This window comes from Necator americanus, chromosome X (assembly GCF_031761385.1).
Source record: "Necator americanus strain Aroian chromosome X, whole genome shotgun sequence".
Taxonomy (NCBI): domain Eukaryota; kingdom Metazoa; phylum Nematoda; class Chromadorea; order Rhabditida; family Ancylostomatidae; genus Necator; species Necator americanus.
Window position 1 is genome coordinate 24,851,319 of NC_087376.1, and position 19,683 is coordinate 24,871,001.

Below are 19,683 nucleotides of genomic sequence, written 5' to 3' on the forward strand. Positions count from 1 at the left end.
AGCGAGGAAAAACCTCCAAAATCTATATGACGAAGTCAGAGACGGGTATAAGAATTGTTAAAAGAAATCCGAAAAGAAGGATTTAACTGTTGAAATTGAGCAGATAGAGGAGTCGCAGTCACAATCAGCCATAGCTGAAGCGAACGACCTGTCGTTTATGTTAACAGCGCGCCTCGATGAAACAAAAATATGCGCGAAAATATGGAAGTCAAACTGAAATACAAATCTCTAAAGCTCCAAAAAGACGACAACATCAACAACGGAGAAAATGAAAAAGAGGATGGTGAAGTTGATGGTAGAGTTGATAATGGTATTCAAGATAATTCAATACCGTTATCATTATATTCAATAATTCAATTCTGCTCGCAAGATCCATCAAATTCAGCAACCACATCCCACAGCGGCACAGCGAAAAGAACGCTGAGGTCAATAAAACCTCCACAAGCCACGCTACCGAAATTTTGAGGGAATTTTGACGACTTCCCAGAATACTGGGCAATTTTTTGAAGCACTTGTGCATAACAGTGAAGAGCTGGACGTCATGGAAAAAATACTTTCACTCAAGGAAAGTTTAAAGGAAAGAGCGCGAACACCCATCAAGGGGATAAAACTCATTCCTGGAAACTACAATTGGTTGATCAGGACTTTACAGGAGAATTACTCCAATCACCAGTCCAACAGATCACAAAAAGTCTAAAAAAATGGTCAATGTGAATGTGGAAATAAGAATGCTGACCAACCAAGTAATTTCTGTAGGATATGATGTAGGGAAGACCTGCGACCCAATGTGGTGCGAAACAATCTTATCCAAATTCCCTGAAGACATCATAAAACCTGTATTAGTGGCCAGTCAATCACAAGACTGGCAAACAGTTGATGATCTCATAAATCTCTTAAAAACAGAGCTCGGTGGAAAAAACGACGTCGAAAGTAGACTTGGCCACAAACACATCAACGAGGTCATCCCGATTAAAGACCGATCATGACAATTTACGGCCTAATCGTATCTGCTTGTTCTGTCATAAGGACAATCATATATCAATGCAGTGCCGTACGCTCACGGATCAAAGCATTCGCCGCAAAATACTGAAGGAGCAAAATCCCTCGAAGTGTTGCTCTCCCAGTCATAGCAGTTTTGACTGCCAAAAAATCAGAATAAGTAAAGTGCGGACAGAAACACCATATGAGCCTCTGCTTTAAGACAGAACAACTCAGCCAAAACAGCAACTCGAAACCCAAATTTGTTCGTGTTGGTCAAAATCAGCAAAAGCAACTCAGCTGGCAAAATAGAGGAGAAGACGATCGAAATGTTAAAGGCAAGTTCAAACTAATAAACACCCAGGTGTCTGTGGAATCACCACAGATCGAGGAAAACTCCATTCAGCAAAGTGAAACTAGTAAACAACTGACATTGATGACTGCAAGGCAACATTTGGAACGCCAGAAAACAGGCACTTGAAAAAGTGCTATTTTTTCGATTCTGGTGCACAAAAAAACAGTAATCGAAGAAAATCTTGCAGAACAACGTGATCTACCCAAGAACATGACCTAAACCTGCACCATGTCCGGAATTGGCGGGCATATCGAGTGCTTCGAAAGCCATATGGTTCCTGTAAAACTGGGAACTGCTTCCGGAGAAGAAATCTGCATGATCGTACAGACCAAACCAGTCATAACAAACGGGTTTCCTTTAGTAATATTGAATGCAGAAGATACTGAGTTCTTGAAAACAAACAGTATCTCTTTAGCAAATTCACAGCTTCGTGGTGAGCATCAAAATCCACACATTTTCGTAGGACTGGACTATGGTCACAATTTAGTTACGGATCCAAGAAATGGAATCCGAATAACAACTGGCTTTCATATAGCAAAAATAATTTTTGGACCCACAATTTATGGTCAAGGAATCGGCAAGGCAAGTAAGACTACTAACACAGTATGCCACAGCCAGATAGGAATTTCCGAAAACACACAACGAGAACTCTTACGGAAAATTTTTGAGTTGGATGATTTCGGCATCATGCCGGAAGAAATGCAGGGAGACGAAAAAGTTCAAAGATACTTTGAAGAATACTCGGAACTGATCTTATCTGAAAACGACATCATTACAGCTCCTTTTCCGCTAAAGAAGAATGTAATTCAATAGGAAAATAACTATTCAGTAGCTATAAGGAGGCTAGAATCCTTACAAAACGTCCTCTTATGTAACTCTGAACAAAAGCAGTGGTACTGCGATTATGTGGACAAATATGTCAGCGAAGGAATCGTAGAGGCATTTGATACAGCTGACCGCTTTGCGGTTGGAATCTATTACATGCCACTACAGGGTTATGGAAACCACAGAAAAAGGTCCCTCTAAGGATAGTCTTTGACGCTTCATCCAAACAAAGAGGCCATCTTAGCTTGAATGACGTCATCCAAAAAGGGGAATTCTTTGTTGACAGAATACACGACATCCTTACTTCCTTAAGATTCAAGAGAATCGTCTTAATGTGTGATATTGAAACTCTCTTCACACAAATCCGATTGATAACCGCACACAAGGATCTGTTCAGATTCTTGTAGTTTCGTAATGTTAATCACCCACCAACGAAAGACAACATCGTCGAATATAAACTCAGAAGCTTGTCTTTTGGGGTTACAGCTTCTCCGAGTATATTAAACATGGCGATTCTGTCTTACTTGGAATCTCAAAATTCGAAACTATACACACAAATTGCCAAAAATCTGTATGTGGATAATATACTTTTGCAAGCAGAGTCACTTCCTAAAGCTGTAAGAAAGTAGAACGAATCAAAACATCTCTTTAACAAGACTGGAATGAATCTATGCGAGTACATCTCAAATTCTGAAGAACTAAACTCAAGAATTCCATATACCAACAAACTCCAATCTGGATCAATGAAAATACTCGGAGTCAATTACAATTCTATCACAGACAACTTTACTGTGAGACAAGGTTCCCTCACAATAAAAAGTTGACTATGAGAGATGTCGTGAGCTAAATTAATTCGATTTATGACCCAATAGGTTTCACAAAACCGTTCATTGTTAAACTGAAGTCCATGATGCGGGAAATCTTTGATTCAAAAGTGGACTGGAAAACCCCACCCGCTCAAAAAATATGCGACGAATGATACAATCAACGTGTCTGACCTTATCGGTGGAGAGACGCGATTGGCCCCCAAAAAAGTGTCCTCAGACTATCCCAAAATTAGAGTTGCTCGGAATCCCTAAAACAACTAGATTAGGATGCAGCATATTATCAGCTGTCCAAGCAAAAATCGAAGAAGTGAACATAGTTTTGGACAGTAAGATTGCTTTGTATTGGATAAAATCTTCGAAAAAGGTCCCTATTTTTGTAGCAAATCAGAAAGCAAAAATACTTAGTATTAAAAAGCAACTTGATAATCGTGGTGCTATGGTCGAATTCTTCCATGTTAGCACGAAAAACAATCCAGCCGACGCTGAAATCTGAGGTCTGACAGCACCATTCACAGAAATTATCAAGCAGGACTGGATTAAAGGACCACGCTGGCTAGAAAATCACTATAACGAGTGATCGATTGATCGTGCAGACTATTCACATCAAAAATGGTCATTGTGGCAAAGAACACACTCTCTCAATCGCAAGACACCGCTTTTGGATTTCACATCCCTCTTACGTATTCAGGAAATTCCTAAAAGGTTGCGTCATTTGCAGAAAATACCAAGGTTTTCCCTTCGGAGCACCGATCATGCCACCACTACCAAAGGGCACGGTTATAAAGTCCAAACTATTTCAAAATGTCGGATGTGATTTCATGGCTCCCTTCACTTCGAAAACTCTCGAGAAAGTGTGCGTGTGTTTATACGCCTTACAACTCGAGCAGTACACTTAGAAGTAGTAGAAAATCTTTCGGGAGGGGCATTCCTCAGTTGTTTCGTAAGATTCGTCTCGGGAAGAGGAGCTTCAGAGATTGTACACTAAGATTGTAAAACTAACTTCAAGCTTGGTAAAGTCATTATCACTGAAATGTTCTCTGACCTCAACGAAAATGGTCGGTCTCTTATGTTATATTGCGCACCTCAACGAATAAAGTGGATTCTCAGTCCTCCTGGATCTCCTTGGATGGGCGGTGCATGGGAACGTCTAGTCGTTTCAAGCAAGAAATTTTTGAGGTACGAGCTAAAAGTTTCCTCCTTTCTTGGTTAGGTTCATGTTGATCTTTTTGGGGGCCTATCGTTTCCTCTGGAGTATTTCGGTTTCCCAGGAGTAAATTTTGTAAACTAATTGCTGTGCTGCGCGTAGGTGTTCCTAGACCACCTACGCGCAGCACACCTGACAAGAGATTGTGTCATGGAGTCTTTCGACGTCGAAGCACTGTATACGAATGTATCTAATGACTCTGCGATACAGGCTATGTTCGAACTGCTGAAAGAAAACATAAGAACAATCAACTTACACGGATTGTCAATCTCCCAATTGATGGTTCTTCTCAAGGCGTGCCTCGACTGCAATATTTTTAGATGTTCGGGAAATTACTTTGCACAGCTTAGAAGATTAACTATGGGGCAGAGATTAGCTCCCAACTTAGCTATTTCATTTATGGCCAAAATTGAAGCGCATGTTCTGGAACTACGTCCGTTGTTCTACTCTCGGTACATTGACGATTGTTTTGTCATTTGCGCCACCCAAGCAGAGATGGACAAATGGTGGAACGGTCAACAGGTACTCGTATGATGTGCCGCCGCATATACAGGAGGCTAATGAGCGTCGTTAATTGCACTGCGCGTCTCCTAATACCGTCATAATCGCTACGGTAGCCTGAATGCTCCTCTTGTGCTACGTCTTCAAGACGCGCCGCCCACGCCACCCCCCACCCATTTCGCCGCGTCTGCCACTCTTACGAGAATTTTTTTTCGCCGCGCCTAGAGCTCTTATGATTCGCTTTTAAAATCGAACGGAAAGGAAACTACCTGGCATTAGATGTTGTTTGAAGGTCTACATAAAGTGTGCCTGTAAGTTAATATAAATGAAAGAAGTTCGTATATATGCCATTTGGAAATGCGAGTGAAAATGAAAATATCCTGTTTTGACTTGTTAGATGGAAATTAATCATCCATTTCTTGGAATGCAAAAGATGCTTCAAAGAATTTCCCCTGATCGGTGTAATGCTATTTTTTAAATTTTTTTTTCGCTTTCTAGGAATTTATTTTTGCTTATCAAAAAAGTGGCAGTAGTAAAAGAGTAAAAGTGGCATCCAACGACTAACGAGGTGCGAATAATGCCTCGTACACATACACTGTACCTAAAAGTATATCTCGAAGATACAAAGGTCGCTGTTCGCCATTAATGTATCCGGTTATCTACCGTAGCGTTCTGGGTCTGGGAAAAGGATCTCGCGTGAGGATTTCTCACCCTCTGTAGCAAACCTGCCAACCCACCACTCCTTATGCTTTAAAGGGCCAGCCTTGTTGCGTAAAATTCAGGCGAAATTCTAGCGAACTCTGTTCCATCTTGTTCTTTTTTTCTGTTTTATGGCACACCTGCAGGTGTTTGAATAAATAAATAAATAAATAAATAAATTAAATAAATAATGTGTATGTGAGGTTTTTTGTGACCTCATTGAACGTTCGGCAATGGTCATCGAAACATACCTGGAAGGGATCTTTCGGAGGTGAGATGTTGATCTATCCTTTCACGCATACTATGTTGGGGACACGCTCAGCATATGTTGGAGATATTATTGACAACATAGCGATAATAGTTAGTGGGAGATGTTTGTGGAATAGTGTACTAAGCACCTTCCAGTCCTAATTCGTAGTCTCTGATGATCTTATACGCTTGTTTTTGAAGTACGAGCTAAAAGTTTCCTCCTTTTTTGGTTAGGTTCATGTTGATCTTTTTGGGGGCCTATCGTTTCCTCTGGAGTATTTCGGTTTTCCAGGAGTAAATTTTGTTCAAAGGACGGTGAATTATTTTTCAGTTCGGTAAAAGAACTTTGGCAGATCTAACCGAACCATCGGTGCCGTGTATGATTTTCGTAATTCTACCATATGACCAACACCCTCTCTGTATTAATTCCTCTTCGATCAGAACAGTTTCACTAATTTCTTGAACTGATCTTGATAAGTGTCTAGGTTGTTTGAGATTGATTTTTTGTGTTCCTCGCAATGAGGTCAGATATTCAACATTCCATTTTTTCGAGAATTTATTGGCTATCATTTCTGATGTTTGAAAGGCTTCAAGTGCCTGTTTTTCTATTTGGATGAGATTAAGGTCGTACTCAGGATTGCCCAATATGTCTGCCACTTTGTCGTTCGGAAGCGAGTAGTTGAAATTTCCCTCAAAAAAGCCAATGTGTCTCAATGGTATCTCTGCGATATCACTGGAGTTCAGTTTCGTAAGGGGTGTCGTGTTGAGAATTGCTTCAATTCGAGTGATCACGGTGCACATGTCTGCAAAACTCAAGCGTTTGCTCCCTATTGATTTATTGAACATGATGAGACGTCTGTTCGGATTAATCACGTTCGATTTCAGACTCTGAAGAAGGCGATATTGCCGAAACGTTAGCCATGAATAAAGGATTATAACAACCTTGTGTCCGGCTCTATCAAAGAAAACAATTATCAGAGTTACAGTCGTTTGAAAAACATTCATCATTCATTGTGGACCTATGGATGTTAGTAAGACCGCTTTGCTAGTCTTTGAGTGTCATGCAATTGTCCGAGAAACATGCTCATAATCATGCTCAGACAATGTTGACATCAAAGACGTGCTAAGCTGGGCATTGGGCTTAACACGGCCGTCTTTGAAGCATCTGATCACTATGTTCCGAACAGATTTCAATGGTTTCGGACTGGAGCATACCTGATGTAACTCTTATGGTCCGCGCATTAGCCATACACTGGAAGATAACAAGAGAAAATGCGGCGCGTGCACAAGGGTGACGCGCTACAATAGAACTCGTCGTAGAAAACAGCGTCCCGGAACGCTCGACGTTCTATTGGAACGCGCCACCCTTGTCAACCGCCGCATCTTCCGGGCCATTTTTTACTGCGATTAAGTAGAAAAGAGCGTTACCCCACCCGTTTCTGCAGTCTACAACCCCGCATAGTCTTTAGCCATCGGATATCCATACCACCCCAGATTCGTGGGGTAATGGCTTTAAGGAAGGGTACCCGGCTATATATACCTTTTCCGGGGATGCTTCGAGAACGTTCTAGAACTATCACATGATACATCATAGATATCGAACAAGAACTCAAAGTTGTGGTGTTTTCAAGAAAAAAAATCCGGACAAGTCGTTCTTGTAAAGCTTATATTTTCTGGTAACTATATATTATACATATAATATATATTACTATTATTATGTGATATTACATGATATATCATGCTATATTATAAAGCGCTTAGTCCGATGTGTGTGTGTGTCTGCGTGTCACGAAAATACCCCATAATGATGCAAAACCTTGCAACGGTGGGGTGCTGAACCATCGTCATGCACCTGATACGCGAGCACTCTACCTTTTCGTCATTGTCCATAGCTATACAAAATCGTACGTTGGCTTTGATAAGGAAAGTTAGTTTCTGTAAAATGTTAGTGAGGGTAAATAAACTTTTATATAAATATATACTTCCAACTGCAAACTTGCAAACTGTCATGCTATATAATAACGGATCTATTCTGTAACGTGTTTGCGTCTGTGTGTCTCTGTCACGAGATTCCAAAAAAAGAAGAAGACAGATCTTGTCGGATTGGTGCTCGGGAGCCCAAAAAAATGGTATGGGATGGGTACTACATACGACGTCGAATTCGTGCCCTAGAGTCAGATAGCTACAAATGGGGTGGGACGGGTCCCACGGCGTCTAAATAGTGCAGCGACGACACAAATCTATAAAATAGGATTTGGCGGATCCCACGGCGTCGGATTGATGCACGGGAGCCCCAACTCGGTAAGATACAGTGAGATGGGTTCCTCGTCGTAGGATCGGTGTGCCGGTGCCAGAATGGCATAGAGTGGGTCGGAATCGTGCGCGGGAGCCCCAACGGTAGAATGGGTTTCTATGGCTTATTCGCGTATCTATTTCCCAGCATGTTTCCCTGATGTTGCTAACATCCTTTCTTCAAAAAGTGGAAACACTCATGCAAACGGCTTAAATACGATACCAGAAACACACGTTCACGTAGTCTAACGTAGAGTGTTATCTTCATCACTACGATAATGATATTCACCTCATTTAATGTTAGCACATCATTCTGTGCTTATGGTTGAGAGCGAAGGAAACTCATAGTTCGAATAATGTTTCCAAATTGTGGATTTTTCAGAGAAACATAGATGTAAAATCGAGTTTGATTGTTTCCAAATATAGTACTGACGCGTTTAGGAAGAAAATCATGAAATCTCTCATCTATGCCTTAACTTTTGAGGAAAAAATTGAAGGAAACGTTGAAGACGTTGATAGAAGAAAAAAAACAATTTTACTTTTACGAAAAAAGTCGCTACAGTTACTTCTTCATGATCGGTGGGGGTGAGCGAAGCGAACACTACCAAAAGTCTGAAGTCCGGCTTTAGCTGGACATTCAGACTGATATATATATATATATATATATATATATATATATGTACATATATACATATCCTTAGCCCTACAAAAGTAGGGAATTCAACGTCTCCGTTTCTAACCAGCTTCAACAGCGAAAGTACCAAAGAAATAAGTGTCAACACATGATTCTTCCGTGCATCCGTGAAAATCACCTAATTGGAAGATTTCTTCAAAACAATCCGCTGAGATCTTTCTTGAGTTCTCCCTGAAGTGGTCATGTTGTATTCTTGAATATCTATGTCGGTATGTCCCTCATAGAAATGTGAAGCAACAGTCAGCGTAATCACGAACAAGTGCGGTTAACTCGTTGACGCTAAAGCAAAAATTCGCTAAATCGTTAAGTAACGTCAAAAAATTAGCAGACCTCCAACGCTGCTTTTTATCTATTCTGGTTAGATTACTTGTGAGTGAAAAGAGCTTTAAAGACACTTCTGCACTTATTCCTCTAACCGCACTTCTACTAACACGTTGAATGCCTGATCTGAACAAATGGATAATAAATGTAGTTACAGCTGAGTGGTTTTAATGAACACATTTCATGCAAATAAATATTGTTGAAGGGCTGAGTGGGGTGTTAACACCTGCGCTGCAAACGAAAATAAAAAACAAAAATCCTCCAACCATAACAGCCGAAGTAAGCTTCAAATGAACATGGTTTTCTTGCAGTACTATGTACATGAGACACGGAGATCATGAACTTGAATATATCGACAGATGGAGGCAGGCGGATTGACTCAGAGGGCGCGACATTTTCCTGATTGATGAAGCAGAGGGGAGGCGGCATCTTCTGGGAACACACATGAAGTATCCGTCGGACAATCGCACAATCTGAATGTACTCTCGTAAATGATTTTATAGATAGAGTCTTGGCCCGTACCAATTTATATTAGTTGAAGTTGATCGTAATTAAAAGTCTTCTGGCATTCAACTACCAACTATTGAGTTGTATCAGTGGTATATTTCTGCGAGCGAGTTTTCTTCGCTATCTCTATCTATCGTTTATCTTTTAATGAGAGTACCAGAAGCTATGAAACTATGCAAGATTATAGTATCGAGTTCGATAAGCTTTTGTTAGGTTATTAAACAAATTTATTGGCTAACGTTTCGGCTATATCGCCTTCATCAGAGCCTGAAAAGGAGGGATTCAATCTACAATTTAAACGACCAACCTCTCCACAACTAAACTGATACACTCCACGCCTACTTTCAATCACCAGTTTAGCGACTACACTGAATGCTCACATTAGATCGGAGACGCCTAGCATGGACCGCTGACTGGTCGATCACGAGGGCGAATGGTTCGGATGTCACATTCGGATCGGAAGAACCATTCGAGATATGGCGCGAGTTCCCGCGTTATCGTCAGACATTCGCCCTTGCGGTTCATTTTAGGATTTTTAGCTTGGATCCAGAATGCCTCCAGCGATTTTCGAGCCAACGTTTTTGATTCGTGCGCTAAGATTTGGTCCCTAATTTCAAAATCGGCTCCGTCGTGTTTTTGTGTTCTATGGGCACCTAAAGGTGTCCATTCTCGCAACCTATTCTTGCCGTTCACGTGCTCTTTGATGCGGACATACAGCGGTCGTGCCGTTTCACCGACATACTCGTTGCCACAGTTCTTTCGTCTCCTGGTCTACCTGTGGGACAAATAACACAGTTCGGTGGTGTACAGATGGTATCGTACAAACGATTCCGAACTAGCTGACGTTTCAAATTGTTCGCTGGTATTTCAACGACCGAAACAGAGCTGTCCAAGTCTGCTCTCCTCAGACACCGCCTAATGGCAGCGCTCATTTCATTGGAGATGTAAGGAAAGTAGAGAGGTATCTTATCTGTGGTGGGGTTTTCCAATTGCCGTGCTCGTTCACTTCGGTATCGTCTCGTTTCAGGCGTTCGGATTTCATAACCATTGGAAACAGCAATTTCGTGGACCAAAGTTAACGGTTCCTTTCTCTCCTCAGGTCCACTACAAACGGTTCTTGCCGTGCGGAACATGTTGTTAAGCGCAGCTTTCTTCATATGAAATGGATGAGCAGAAAGAAAATGAACCAAGATGTTTTTATTACTGGGCTTACGACACCATTTCGTTTGGTACGTACCGTTTAAGATTCCAACCTGGATGTTCAAAAAAGAAAGCCAGTTGCGCTGTGGTTTCTCCCTAGAAAGTTTTATGTGTCGGACTATCGGTTCAACAAATCAAAACATTTGTCCGGGTGCGGGACAAGAGGTACCCGTGAAAACCGGCTGACCGCTCCTGACCTCCCTTCAGCGCCGCGCGCCTTCGCGTAATCACATCTGCCACTCCACCAGCTGGACATCCTCCACGACCGCCTGAGATCATCTAGACCCCGCTCCCTTACTGCCATCTAATCAACGCTGCGCGCGACGTTCGCGCCGCGACGAAGCAGTGGATACTGCGAATTTAGAAGGGAGAGGAGTGTAGAACGAATTGGCGCACCAAGTTCTGGTGCACGAAAATAGTAAATTGAGCGCATATGATCGGGATTTAAGGAGAAACACTAAATCCTTTCATCCAACTAAAAAATATATTATGAGAGACATATCATAGAGTATCAAAGAGTCAAAGATATGATGATTGATAAGAGTGATATGCGTGTTCTACATTGACCTCACTTGAGCAATTTCACACAAATAAAGATTATCTCAAAAAGATGCTGCAGGCAAGAGAATAAGAAGAATAAAGGAAAAAATGAATATATTTTTATACACCTCATAATTTCACACATTTCATGTCCAAACTGTTCCATATAAACTCGCAGGCATAAGTATGTGTTTGTTACGATGTCATTCAACGAATTCATCTTCAACTTTCGATTGTAGCAACTATACGCCTAGCAACTTTATTTCCTTATTAATTTGTATGCATTCTTTGAACTCCTTTCTACATCTTACCTTTTTAAAATTTTATATAGATATGTTTATATGGAGCACAACTCAAATACTTTAGTACTTCCTTGTAAGTTTTATAGAATAAAACTTTGTGTGGTTCTTCCAGGAGTCTCCGCACATCTACACATTTTGGTGCATCGGCTAAAATAAAGCCAAAAAAAGCGTCGTCCCGCGTCAAAAAGTGATATCTTTGGCCCCTGGAGAAATGAACTAGCTCATTGAGCAACTTATGTGGTCAAAACAAAAACCGTGAATCGCATCAGATTCATCTCAGTAATTGGGCGAAAAGTCGTTTTCTTACAAAAGTAACTGGAACGCAGATCACTGTTAACAAACAGCTGATCAGTCCTCTTTCAAAGGTCAAGCGAAGTTTATGGCATTGCACGTGCACGAAGAAAGAAATGGTGTTGCCTTTTCTCAAAACGCCGGTAGTTCTTACCGCAACGACGTTGAGCACTTTAATATCCCGTTACAGGGAATACACTACATGAGCACAGTATCCAACAGTAGACGAAGAGGCATAACAGAAATGCTGATCAGCCACAGTATTGTTGCAAAACAGCATAAGGCAAATAAAAGAAGCGAGGAAAAACCTCCAAAATCTATATGACGAAGTCAGAGACGGGTATAAGAATTGTTAAAAGAAATCCGAAAAGAAGGATTTAACTGTTGAAATTGAGCAGATAGAGGAGTCGCAGTCACAATCAGCCATAGCTGAAGCGAACGACCTGTCGTTTATGTTAACAGCGCGCCTCGATGAAACAAAAATATGCGCGAAAATATGGAAGTCAAACTGAAATACAAATCTCTAAAGCTCCAAAAAAGACGACAACATCAACAACGGAGAAAATGAAAAAGAGGATGGTGAAGTTGATGGTAGAGTTGATAATGGTATTCAAGATAATTCAATACCGTTATCATTATATTCAATAATTCAATTCTGCTCGCAAGATCCATCAAATTCAGCAACCACATCCCACAGCGGCACAGCGAAAAGAACGCTGAGGTCAATAAAACCTCCACAAGCCACGCTACCGAAATTTTGAGGGAATTTTGACGACTTCCCAGAATACTGGGCAATTTTTTGAAGCACTTGTGCATAACAGTGAAGAGCTGGACGTCATGGAAAAAATACTTTCACTCAAGGAAAGTTTAAAGGAAAGAGCGCGAACACCCATCAAGGGGATAAAACTCATTCCTGGAAACTACAATTGGTTGATCAGGACTTTACAGGAGAATTACTCCAATCACCAGTCCAACAGATCACAAAAAGTCTAAAAAAATGGTCAATGTGAATGTGGAAATAAGAATGCTGACCAACCAAGTAATTTCTGTAGGATATGATGTAGGGAAGACCTGCGACCCAATGTGGTGCGAAACAATCTTATCCAAATTCCCTGAAGACATCATAAAACCTGTATTAGTGGCCAGTCAATCACAAGACTGGCAAACAGTTGATGATCTCATAAATCTCTTAAAAACAGAGCTCGGTGGAAAAAACGACGTCGAAAGTAGACTTGGCCACAAACACATCAACGAGGTCATCCCGATTAAAGACCGATCATGACAATTTACGGCCTAATCGTATCTGCTTGTTCTGTCATAAGGACAATCATATATCAATGCAGTGCCGTACGCTCACGGATCAAAGCATTCGCCGCAAAATACTGAAGGAGCAAAATCCCTCGAAGTGTTGCTCTCCCAGTCATAGCAGTTTTGACTGCCAAAAAATCAGAATAAGTAAAGTGCGGACAGAAACACCATATGAGCCTCTGCTTTAAGACAGAACAACTCAGCCAAAACAGCAACTCGAAACCCAAATTTGTTCGTGTTGGTCAAAATCAGCAAAAGCAACTCAGCTGGCAAAATAGAGGAGAAGACGATCGAAATGTTAAAGGCAAGTTCAAACTAATAAACACCCAGGTGTCTGTGGAATCACCACAGATCGAGGAAAACTCCATTCAGCAAAGTGAAACTAGTAAACAACTGACATTGATGACTGCAAGGCAACATTTGGAACGCCAGAAAACAGGCACTTGAAAAAGTGCTATTTTTTCGATTCTGGTGCACAAAAAAACAGTAATCGAAGAAAATCTTGCAGAACAACGTGATCTACCCAAGAACATGACCTAAACCTGCACCATGTCCGGAATTGGCGGGCATATCGAGTGCTTCGAAAGCCATATGGTTCCTGTAAAACTGGGAACTGCTTCCGGAGAAGAAATCTGCATGATCGTACAGACCAAACCAGTCATAACAAACGGGTTTCCTTTAGTAATATTGAATGCAGAAGATACTGAGTTCTTGAAAACAAACAGTATCTCTTTAGCAAATTCACAGCTTCGTGGTGAGCATCAAAATCCACACATTTTCGTAGGACTGGACTATGGTCACAATTTAGTTACGGATCCAAGAAATGGAATCCGAATAACAACTGGCTTTCATATAGCAAAAATAATTTTTGGACCCACAATTTATGGTCAAGGAATCGGCAAGGCAAGTAAGACTACTAACACAGTATGCCACAGCCAGATAGGAATTTCCGAAAACACACAACGAGAACTCTTACGGAAAATTTTTGAGTTGGATGATTTCGGCATCATGCCGGAAGAAATGCAGGGAGACGAAAAAGTTCAAAGATACTTTGAAGAATACTCGGAACTGATCTTATCTGAAAACGACATCATTACAGCTCCTTTTCCGCTAAAGAAGAATGTAATTCAATAGGAAAATAACTATTCAGTAGCTATAAGGAGGCTAGAATCCTTACAAAACGTCCTCTTATGTAACTCTGAACAAAAGCAGTGGTACTGCGATTATGTGGACAAATATGTCAGCGAAGGAATCGTAGAGGCATTTGATACAGCTGACCGCTTTGCGGTTGGAATCTATTACATGCCACTACAGGGTTATGGAAACCACAGAAAAAGGTCCCTCTAAGGATAGTCTTTGACGCTTCATCCAAACAAAGAGGCCATCTTAGCTTGAATGACGTCATCCAAAAAGGGGAATTCTTTGTTGACAGAATACACGACATCCTTACTTCCTTAAGATTCAAGAGAATCGTCTTAATGTGTGATATTGAAACTCTCTTCACACAAATCCGATTGATAACCGCACACAAGGATCTGTTCAGATTCTTGTAGTTTCGTAATGTTAATCACCCACCAACGAAAGACAACATCGTCGAATATAAACTCAGAAGCTTGTCTTTTGGGGTTACAGCTTCTCCGAGTATATTAAACATGGCGATTCTGTCTTACTTGGAATCTCAAAATTCGAAACTATACACACAAATTGCCAAAAATCTGTATGTGGATAATATACTTTTGCAAGCAGAGTCACTTCCTAAAGCTGTAAGAAAGTAGAACGAATCAAAACATCTCTTTAACAAGACTGGAATGAATCTATGCGAGTACATCTCAAATTCTGAAGAACTAAACTCAAGAATTCCATATACCAACAAACTCCAATCTGGATCAATGAAAATACTCGGAGTCAATTACAATTCTATCACAGACAACTTTACTGTGAGACAAGGTTCCCTCACAATAAAAAGTTGACTATGAGAGATGTCGTGAGCTAAATTAATTCGATTTATGACCCAATAGGTTTCACAAAACCGTTCATTGTTAAACTGAAGTCCATGATGCGGGAAATCTTTGATTCAAAAGTGGACTGGAAAACCCCACCCGCTCAAAAAATATGCGACGAATGATACAATCAACGTGTCTGACCTTATCGGTGGAGAGACGCGATTGGCCCCCAAAAAGTGTCCTCAGACTATCCCAAAATTAGAGTTGCTCGGAATCCCTAAAACAACTAGATTAGGATGCAGCATATTATCAGCTGTCCAAGCAAAAATCGAAGAAGTGAACATAGTTTTGGACAGTAAGATTGCTTTGTATTGGATAAAATCTTCGAAAAAGGTCCCTATTTTTGTAGCAAATCAGAAAGCAAAAATACTTAGTATTAAAAAGCAACTTGATAATCGTGGTGCTATGGTCGAATTCTTCCATGTTAGCACGAAAAACAATCCAGCCGACGCTGAAATCTGAGGTCTGACAGCACCATTCACAGAAATTATCAAGCAGGACTGGATTAAAGGACCACGCTGGCTAGAAAATCACTATAACGAGTGATCGATTGATCGTGCAGACTATTCACATCAAAAATGGTCATTGTGGCAAAGAACACACTCTCTCAATCGCAAGACACCGCTTTTGGATTTCACATCCCTCTTACGTATTCAGGAAATTCCTAAAAGGTTGCGTCATTTGCAGAAAATACCAAGGTTTTCCCTTCGGAGCACCGATCATGCCACCACTACCAAAGGGCACGGTTATAAAGTCCAAACTATTTCAAAATGTCGGATGTGATTTCATGGCTCCCTTCACTTCGAAAACTCTCGAGAAAGTGTGCGTGTGTTTATACGCCTTACAACTCGAGCAGTACACTTAGAAGTAGTAGAAAATCTTTCGGGAGGGGCATTCCTCAGTTGTTTCGTAAGATTCGTCTCGGGAAGAGGAGCTTCAGAGATTGTACACTAAGATTGTAAAACTAACTTCAAGCTTGGTAAAGTCATTATCACTGAAATGTTCTCTGACCTCAACGAAAATGGTCGGTCTCTTATGTTATATTGCGCACCTCAACGAATAAAGTGGATTCTCAGTCCTCCTGGATCTCCTTGGATGGACGGTGCATGGGAACGTCTAGTCGTTTCAAGCAAGAAATTTTTGAGGTACGAGCTAAAAGTTTCCTCCTTTCTTGGTTAGGTTCATGTTGATCTTTTTGGGGGCCTATCGTTTCCTCTGGAGTATTTCGGTTTCCCAGGAGTAAATTTTGTAAACTAATTGCTGTGCTGCGCGTAGGTGTTCCTAGACCACCTACGCGCAGCACACCTGACAAGAGATTGTGTCATGGAGTCTTTCGACGTCGAAGCACTGTATACGAATGTATCTAATGACTCTGCGATACAGGCTATGTTCGAACTGCTGAAAGAAAACATAAGAACAATCAACTTACACGGATTGTCAATCTCCCAATTGATGGTTCTTCTCAAGGCGTGCCTCGACTGCAATATTTTTAGATGTTCGGGAAATTACTTTGCACAGCTTAGAAGATTAACTATGGGGCAGAGATTAGCTCCCAACTTAGCTATTTCATTTATGGCCAAAATTGAAGCGCATGTTCTGGAACTACGTCCGTTGTTCTACTCTCGGTACATTGACGATTGTTTTGTCATTTGCGCCACCCAAGCAGAGATGGACAAATGGTGGAACGGTCAACAGGTATTCGTATGATGTGCCGCCGCGTATCCAGGAGGGAAAAGCGGCCCGGAAGATGCGGCGGTTGACAAGGGTGGCGCGTTCCAATAGAACGTCGAGCGTTCCGGGACGCTGTTTTCTACGACGAGTTCTATTGTAGCGCGTCACCCTTGTGCACGCGCCGCATTTTCTCTTGTTATCTTCCAGTGTATGGCTAATGCGCGGACCATAAGAGTTACATCAGGTATGCTCCAGTCCGAAACCATTGAAATCTGTTCGGAACATAGTGATCAGATGCTTCAAAGACGGCCGTGTTAAGCCCAATGCCCAGCTTAGCACGTCTTTGATGTCAACATTGTCTGAGCATGATTATGAGCATGTTTCTCGGACAATTGCATGACACTCAAAGACTAGCAAAGCGGTCTTACTAACATCCATAGGTCCACAATGAATGATGAATGTTTTTCAAACGACTGTAACTCTGATAATTGTTTTCTTTGATAGAGCCGGACACAAGGTTGTTATAATCCTTTATTCATGGCTAACGTTTCGGCAATATCGCCTTCTTCAGAGTCTGAAATCGAACGTGATTAATCCGAACAGACGTCTCATCATGTTCAATAAATCAATAGGGAGCAAACGCTTGAGTTTTGCAGACATGTGCACCGTGATCACTCGAATTGAAGCAATTCTCAACACGACACCCCTTACGAAACTGAACTCCAGTGATATCGCAGAGATACCATTGAGACACATTGGCTTTTTTGAGGGAAATTTCAACTACTCGCTTCCGAACGACAAAGTGGCAGACATATTGGGCAATCCTGAGTACGACCTTAATCTCATCCAAATAGAAAAACAGGCACTTGAAGCCTTTCAAACATCAGAAATGATAGCCAATAAATTCTCGAAAAAATGGAATGTTGAATATCTGACCTCATTGCGAGGAACACAAAAAATCAATCTCAAACAACCTAGACACTTATCAAGATCAGTTCAAGAAATTAGTGAAACTGTTCTGATCGAAGAGGAATTAATACAGAGAGGGTGTTGGTCATATGGTAGAATTACGAAAATCATACACGGCACCGATGGTTCGGTTAGATCTGCCAAAGTTCTTTTACCGAACTGAAAAATAATTCACCGTCCTTTGAACAAAATTTACTCCTGGAAAACCGAAATACTCCAGAGGAAACGATAGGCCCCCAAAAAGATCAACATGAACCTAACCAAAAAAGGAGGAAACTTTTAGCTCGTACTTCAAAAACAAGCGTATAAGATCATCAGAGACTACGAATTAGGACTGGAAGGTGCTTAGTACACTATTCCACAAACATCTCCCACTAACTATTATCGCTATGTTGTCAATAATATCTCCAACATATGCTGAGCGTGTCCCCAACATAGTATGCGTGAAAGGATAGATCAACATCTCACCTCCGAAAGATCCCTTCCAGGTATGTTTCGATGACCATTGCCGAACGTTCAATGAGGTCACAAAAAACCTCACATACACATTATTTATTTAATTTATTTATTTATTTATTTATTTATTCAAACACCTGCAGGTGTGCCATAAAACAGAAAAAAAGAACAAGATGGAACAGAGTTCGCTAGAATTTCGCCTGAATTTTACGCAACAAGGCTGGCCCTTTAAAGCATAAGGAGTGGTGGGTTGGCAGGTTTGCTACAGAGGGTGAGAAATCCTCACGCGAGATCCTTTTCCCAGACCCAGAACGCTACGGTAGATAACCGGATACATTAATGGCGAACAGCGACCTTTGTATCTTCGAGATATACTTTTAGGTACAGTGTATGTGTACGAGGCATTATTCGCACCTCGTTAGTCGTTGGATGCCACTTTTACTCAGTTTGATAAGCAAAAATAAATCCCTAGAAGGCGAAAAAAAAGGTTAAAAAATAGCATTACATCGATCAAGAGAAATTCTTTGAAGCATCTTTTGCATTCCAAGAGATGGATGATTAATTTCCATCTAACAAGTCAAAACAGGATATTTTCATTTTCACTCGCATTTCCAAATGGCATATATACGAACTTCTTTCATTTATATTAACTTACAGGCACACTTTATGTAGACCTTCAAACAACATCTAATGCCAGGTAGTTTCCTTTCCGTTCGATTTTAAAAGCGAATCATAAGAGCTCTAGGCGCGGCGAAAAAAAATTCTCGTAAGAGTGGCAGACGCGGCGAAATGGGTGGGGGGTGGCGTGGGCGGCGCGTCTTGAAGACGTAGCACAAGAGGAGCATTCAGGCTACCGTAGCGATTATGACGGTATTAGGAGACGCGCAGTGCAATTAACGACGCTCATTAGCCTCCTGTATATGCGGCGGCACATCATACGAGTACCTGTTGACCGTTCCACCATTTGTCCATCTCTGCTTGGGTGGCGCAAATGACAAAACAATCGTCAATGTACCGAGAGTAGAACAACGGACGTAGTTCCAGAACATGCGCTTCAATTTTGGCCATAAATGAAATAGCTAAGTTGGGAGCTAATCTCTGCCCCATAGTTAATCTTCTAAGCTGTGCAAAGTAATTTCCCGAACATCTAAAAATATTGCAGTCGAGGCACGCCTTGAGAAGAACCATCAATTGGGAGATTGACAATCCGTGTAAGTTGATTGTTCTTATGTTTTCTTTCAGCAGTTCGAACATAGCCTGTATCGCAGAGTCATTAGATACATTCGTATACAGTGCTTCGACGTCGAAAGACTCCATGACACAATCTCTTGTCAGGTGTGCTGCGCGTAGGTGGTCTAGGAACACCTATGCGCAGCAGTTAGTCAAATGGGCAGGTATATGACTCAATACTTGCCAAAAATTGTTTAGGAACCACCCTATCCTATCCGTCGGACCTCCTACACTACTAATTATAGGTCTTACTTTGAATGT

At 41.2% G+C, this 19,683-nt stretch overlaps 2 protein-coding genes across 2 annotated transcripts; both read right to left on the reverse strand.

The window, feature by feature from the left end:
- Positions 1-9,848: 9,848 nt before the first annotated feature.
- RB195_025352 (uncharacterized protein) lies at positions 9,849-10,931 on the reverse strand (the record flags this gene model as incomplete). The annotated part of the gene is made up of 3 exons (XM_064213454.1): positions 9,849-10,105; positions 10,168-10,748; positions 10,822-10,931. 3 exons carry the CDS (start codon positions 10,929-10,931, stop codon positions 9,849-9,851), a joined length of 948 nt encoding a protein of 315 aa, XP_064069335.1.
- RB195_025353 (uncharacterized protein) lies at positions 10,142-10,609 on the reverse strand (the record flags this gene model as incomplete). The annotated part of the gene is made up of 1 exon (XM_064213455.1): positions 10,142-10,609. One exon carries the CDS (start codon positions 10,607-10,609, stop codon positions 10,142-10,144), a length of 468 nt encoding a protein of 155 aa, XP_064069336.1.
- Positions 10,932-19,683: the final 8,752 nt, after the last annotated feature.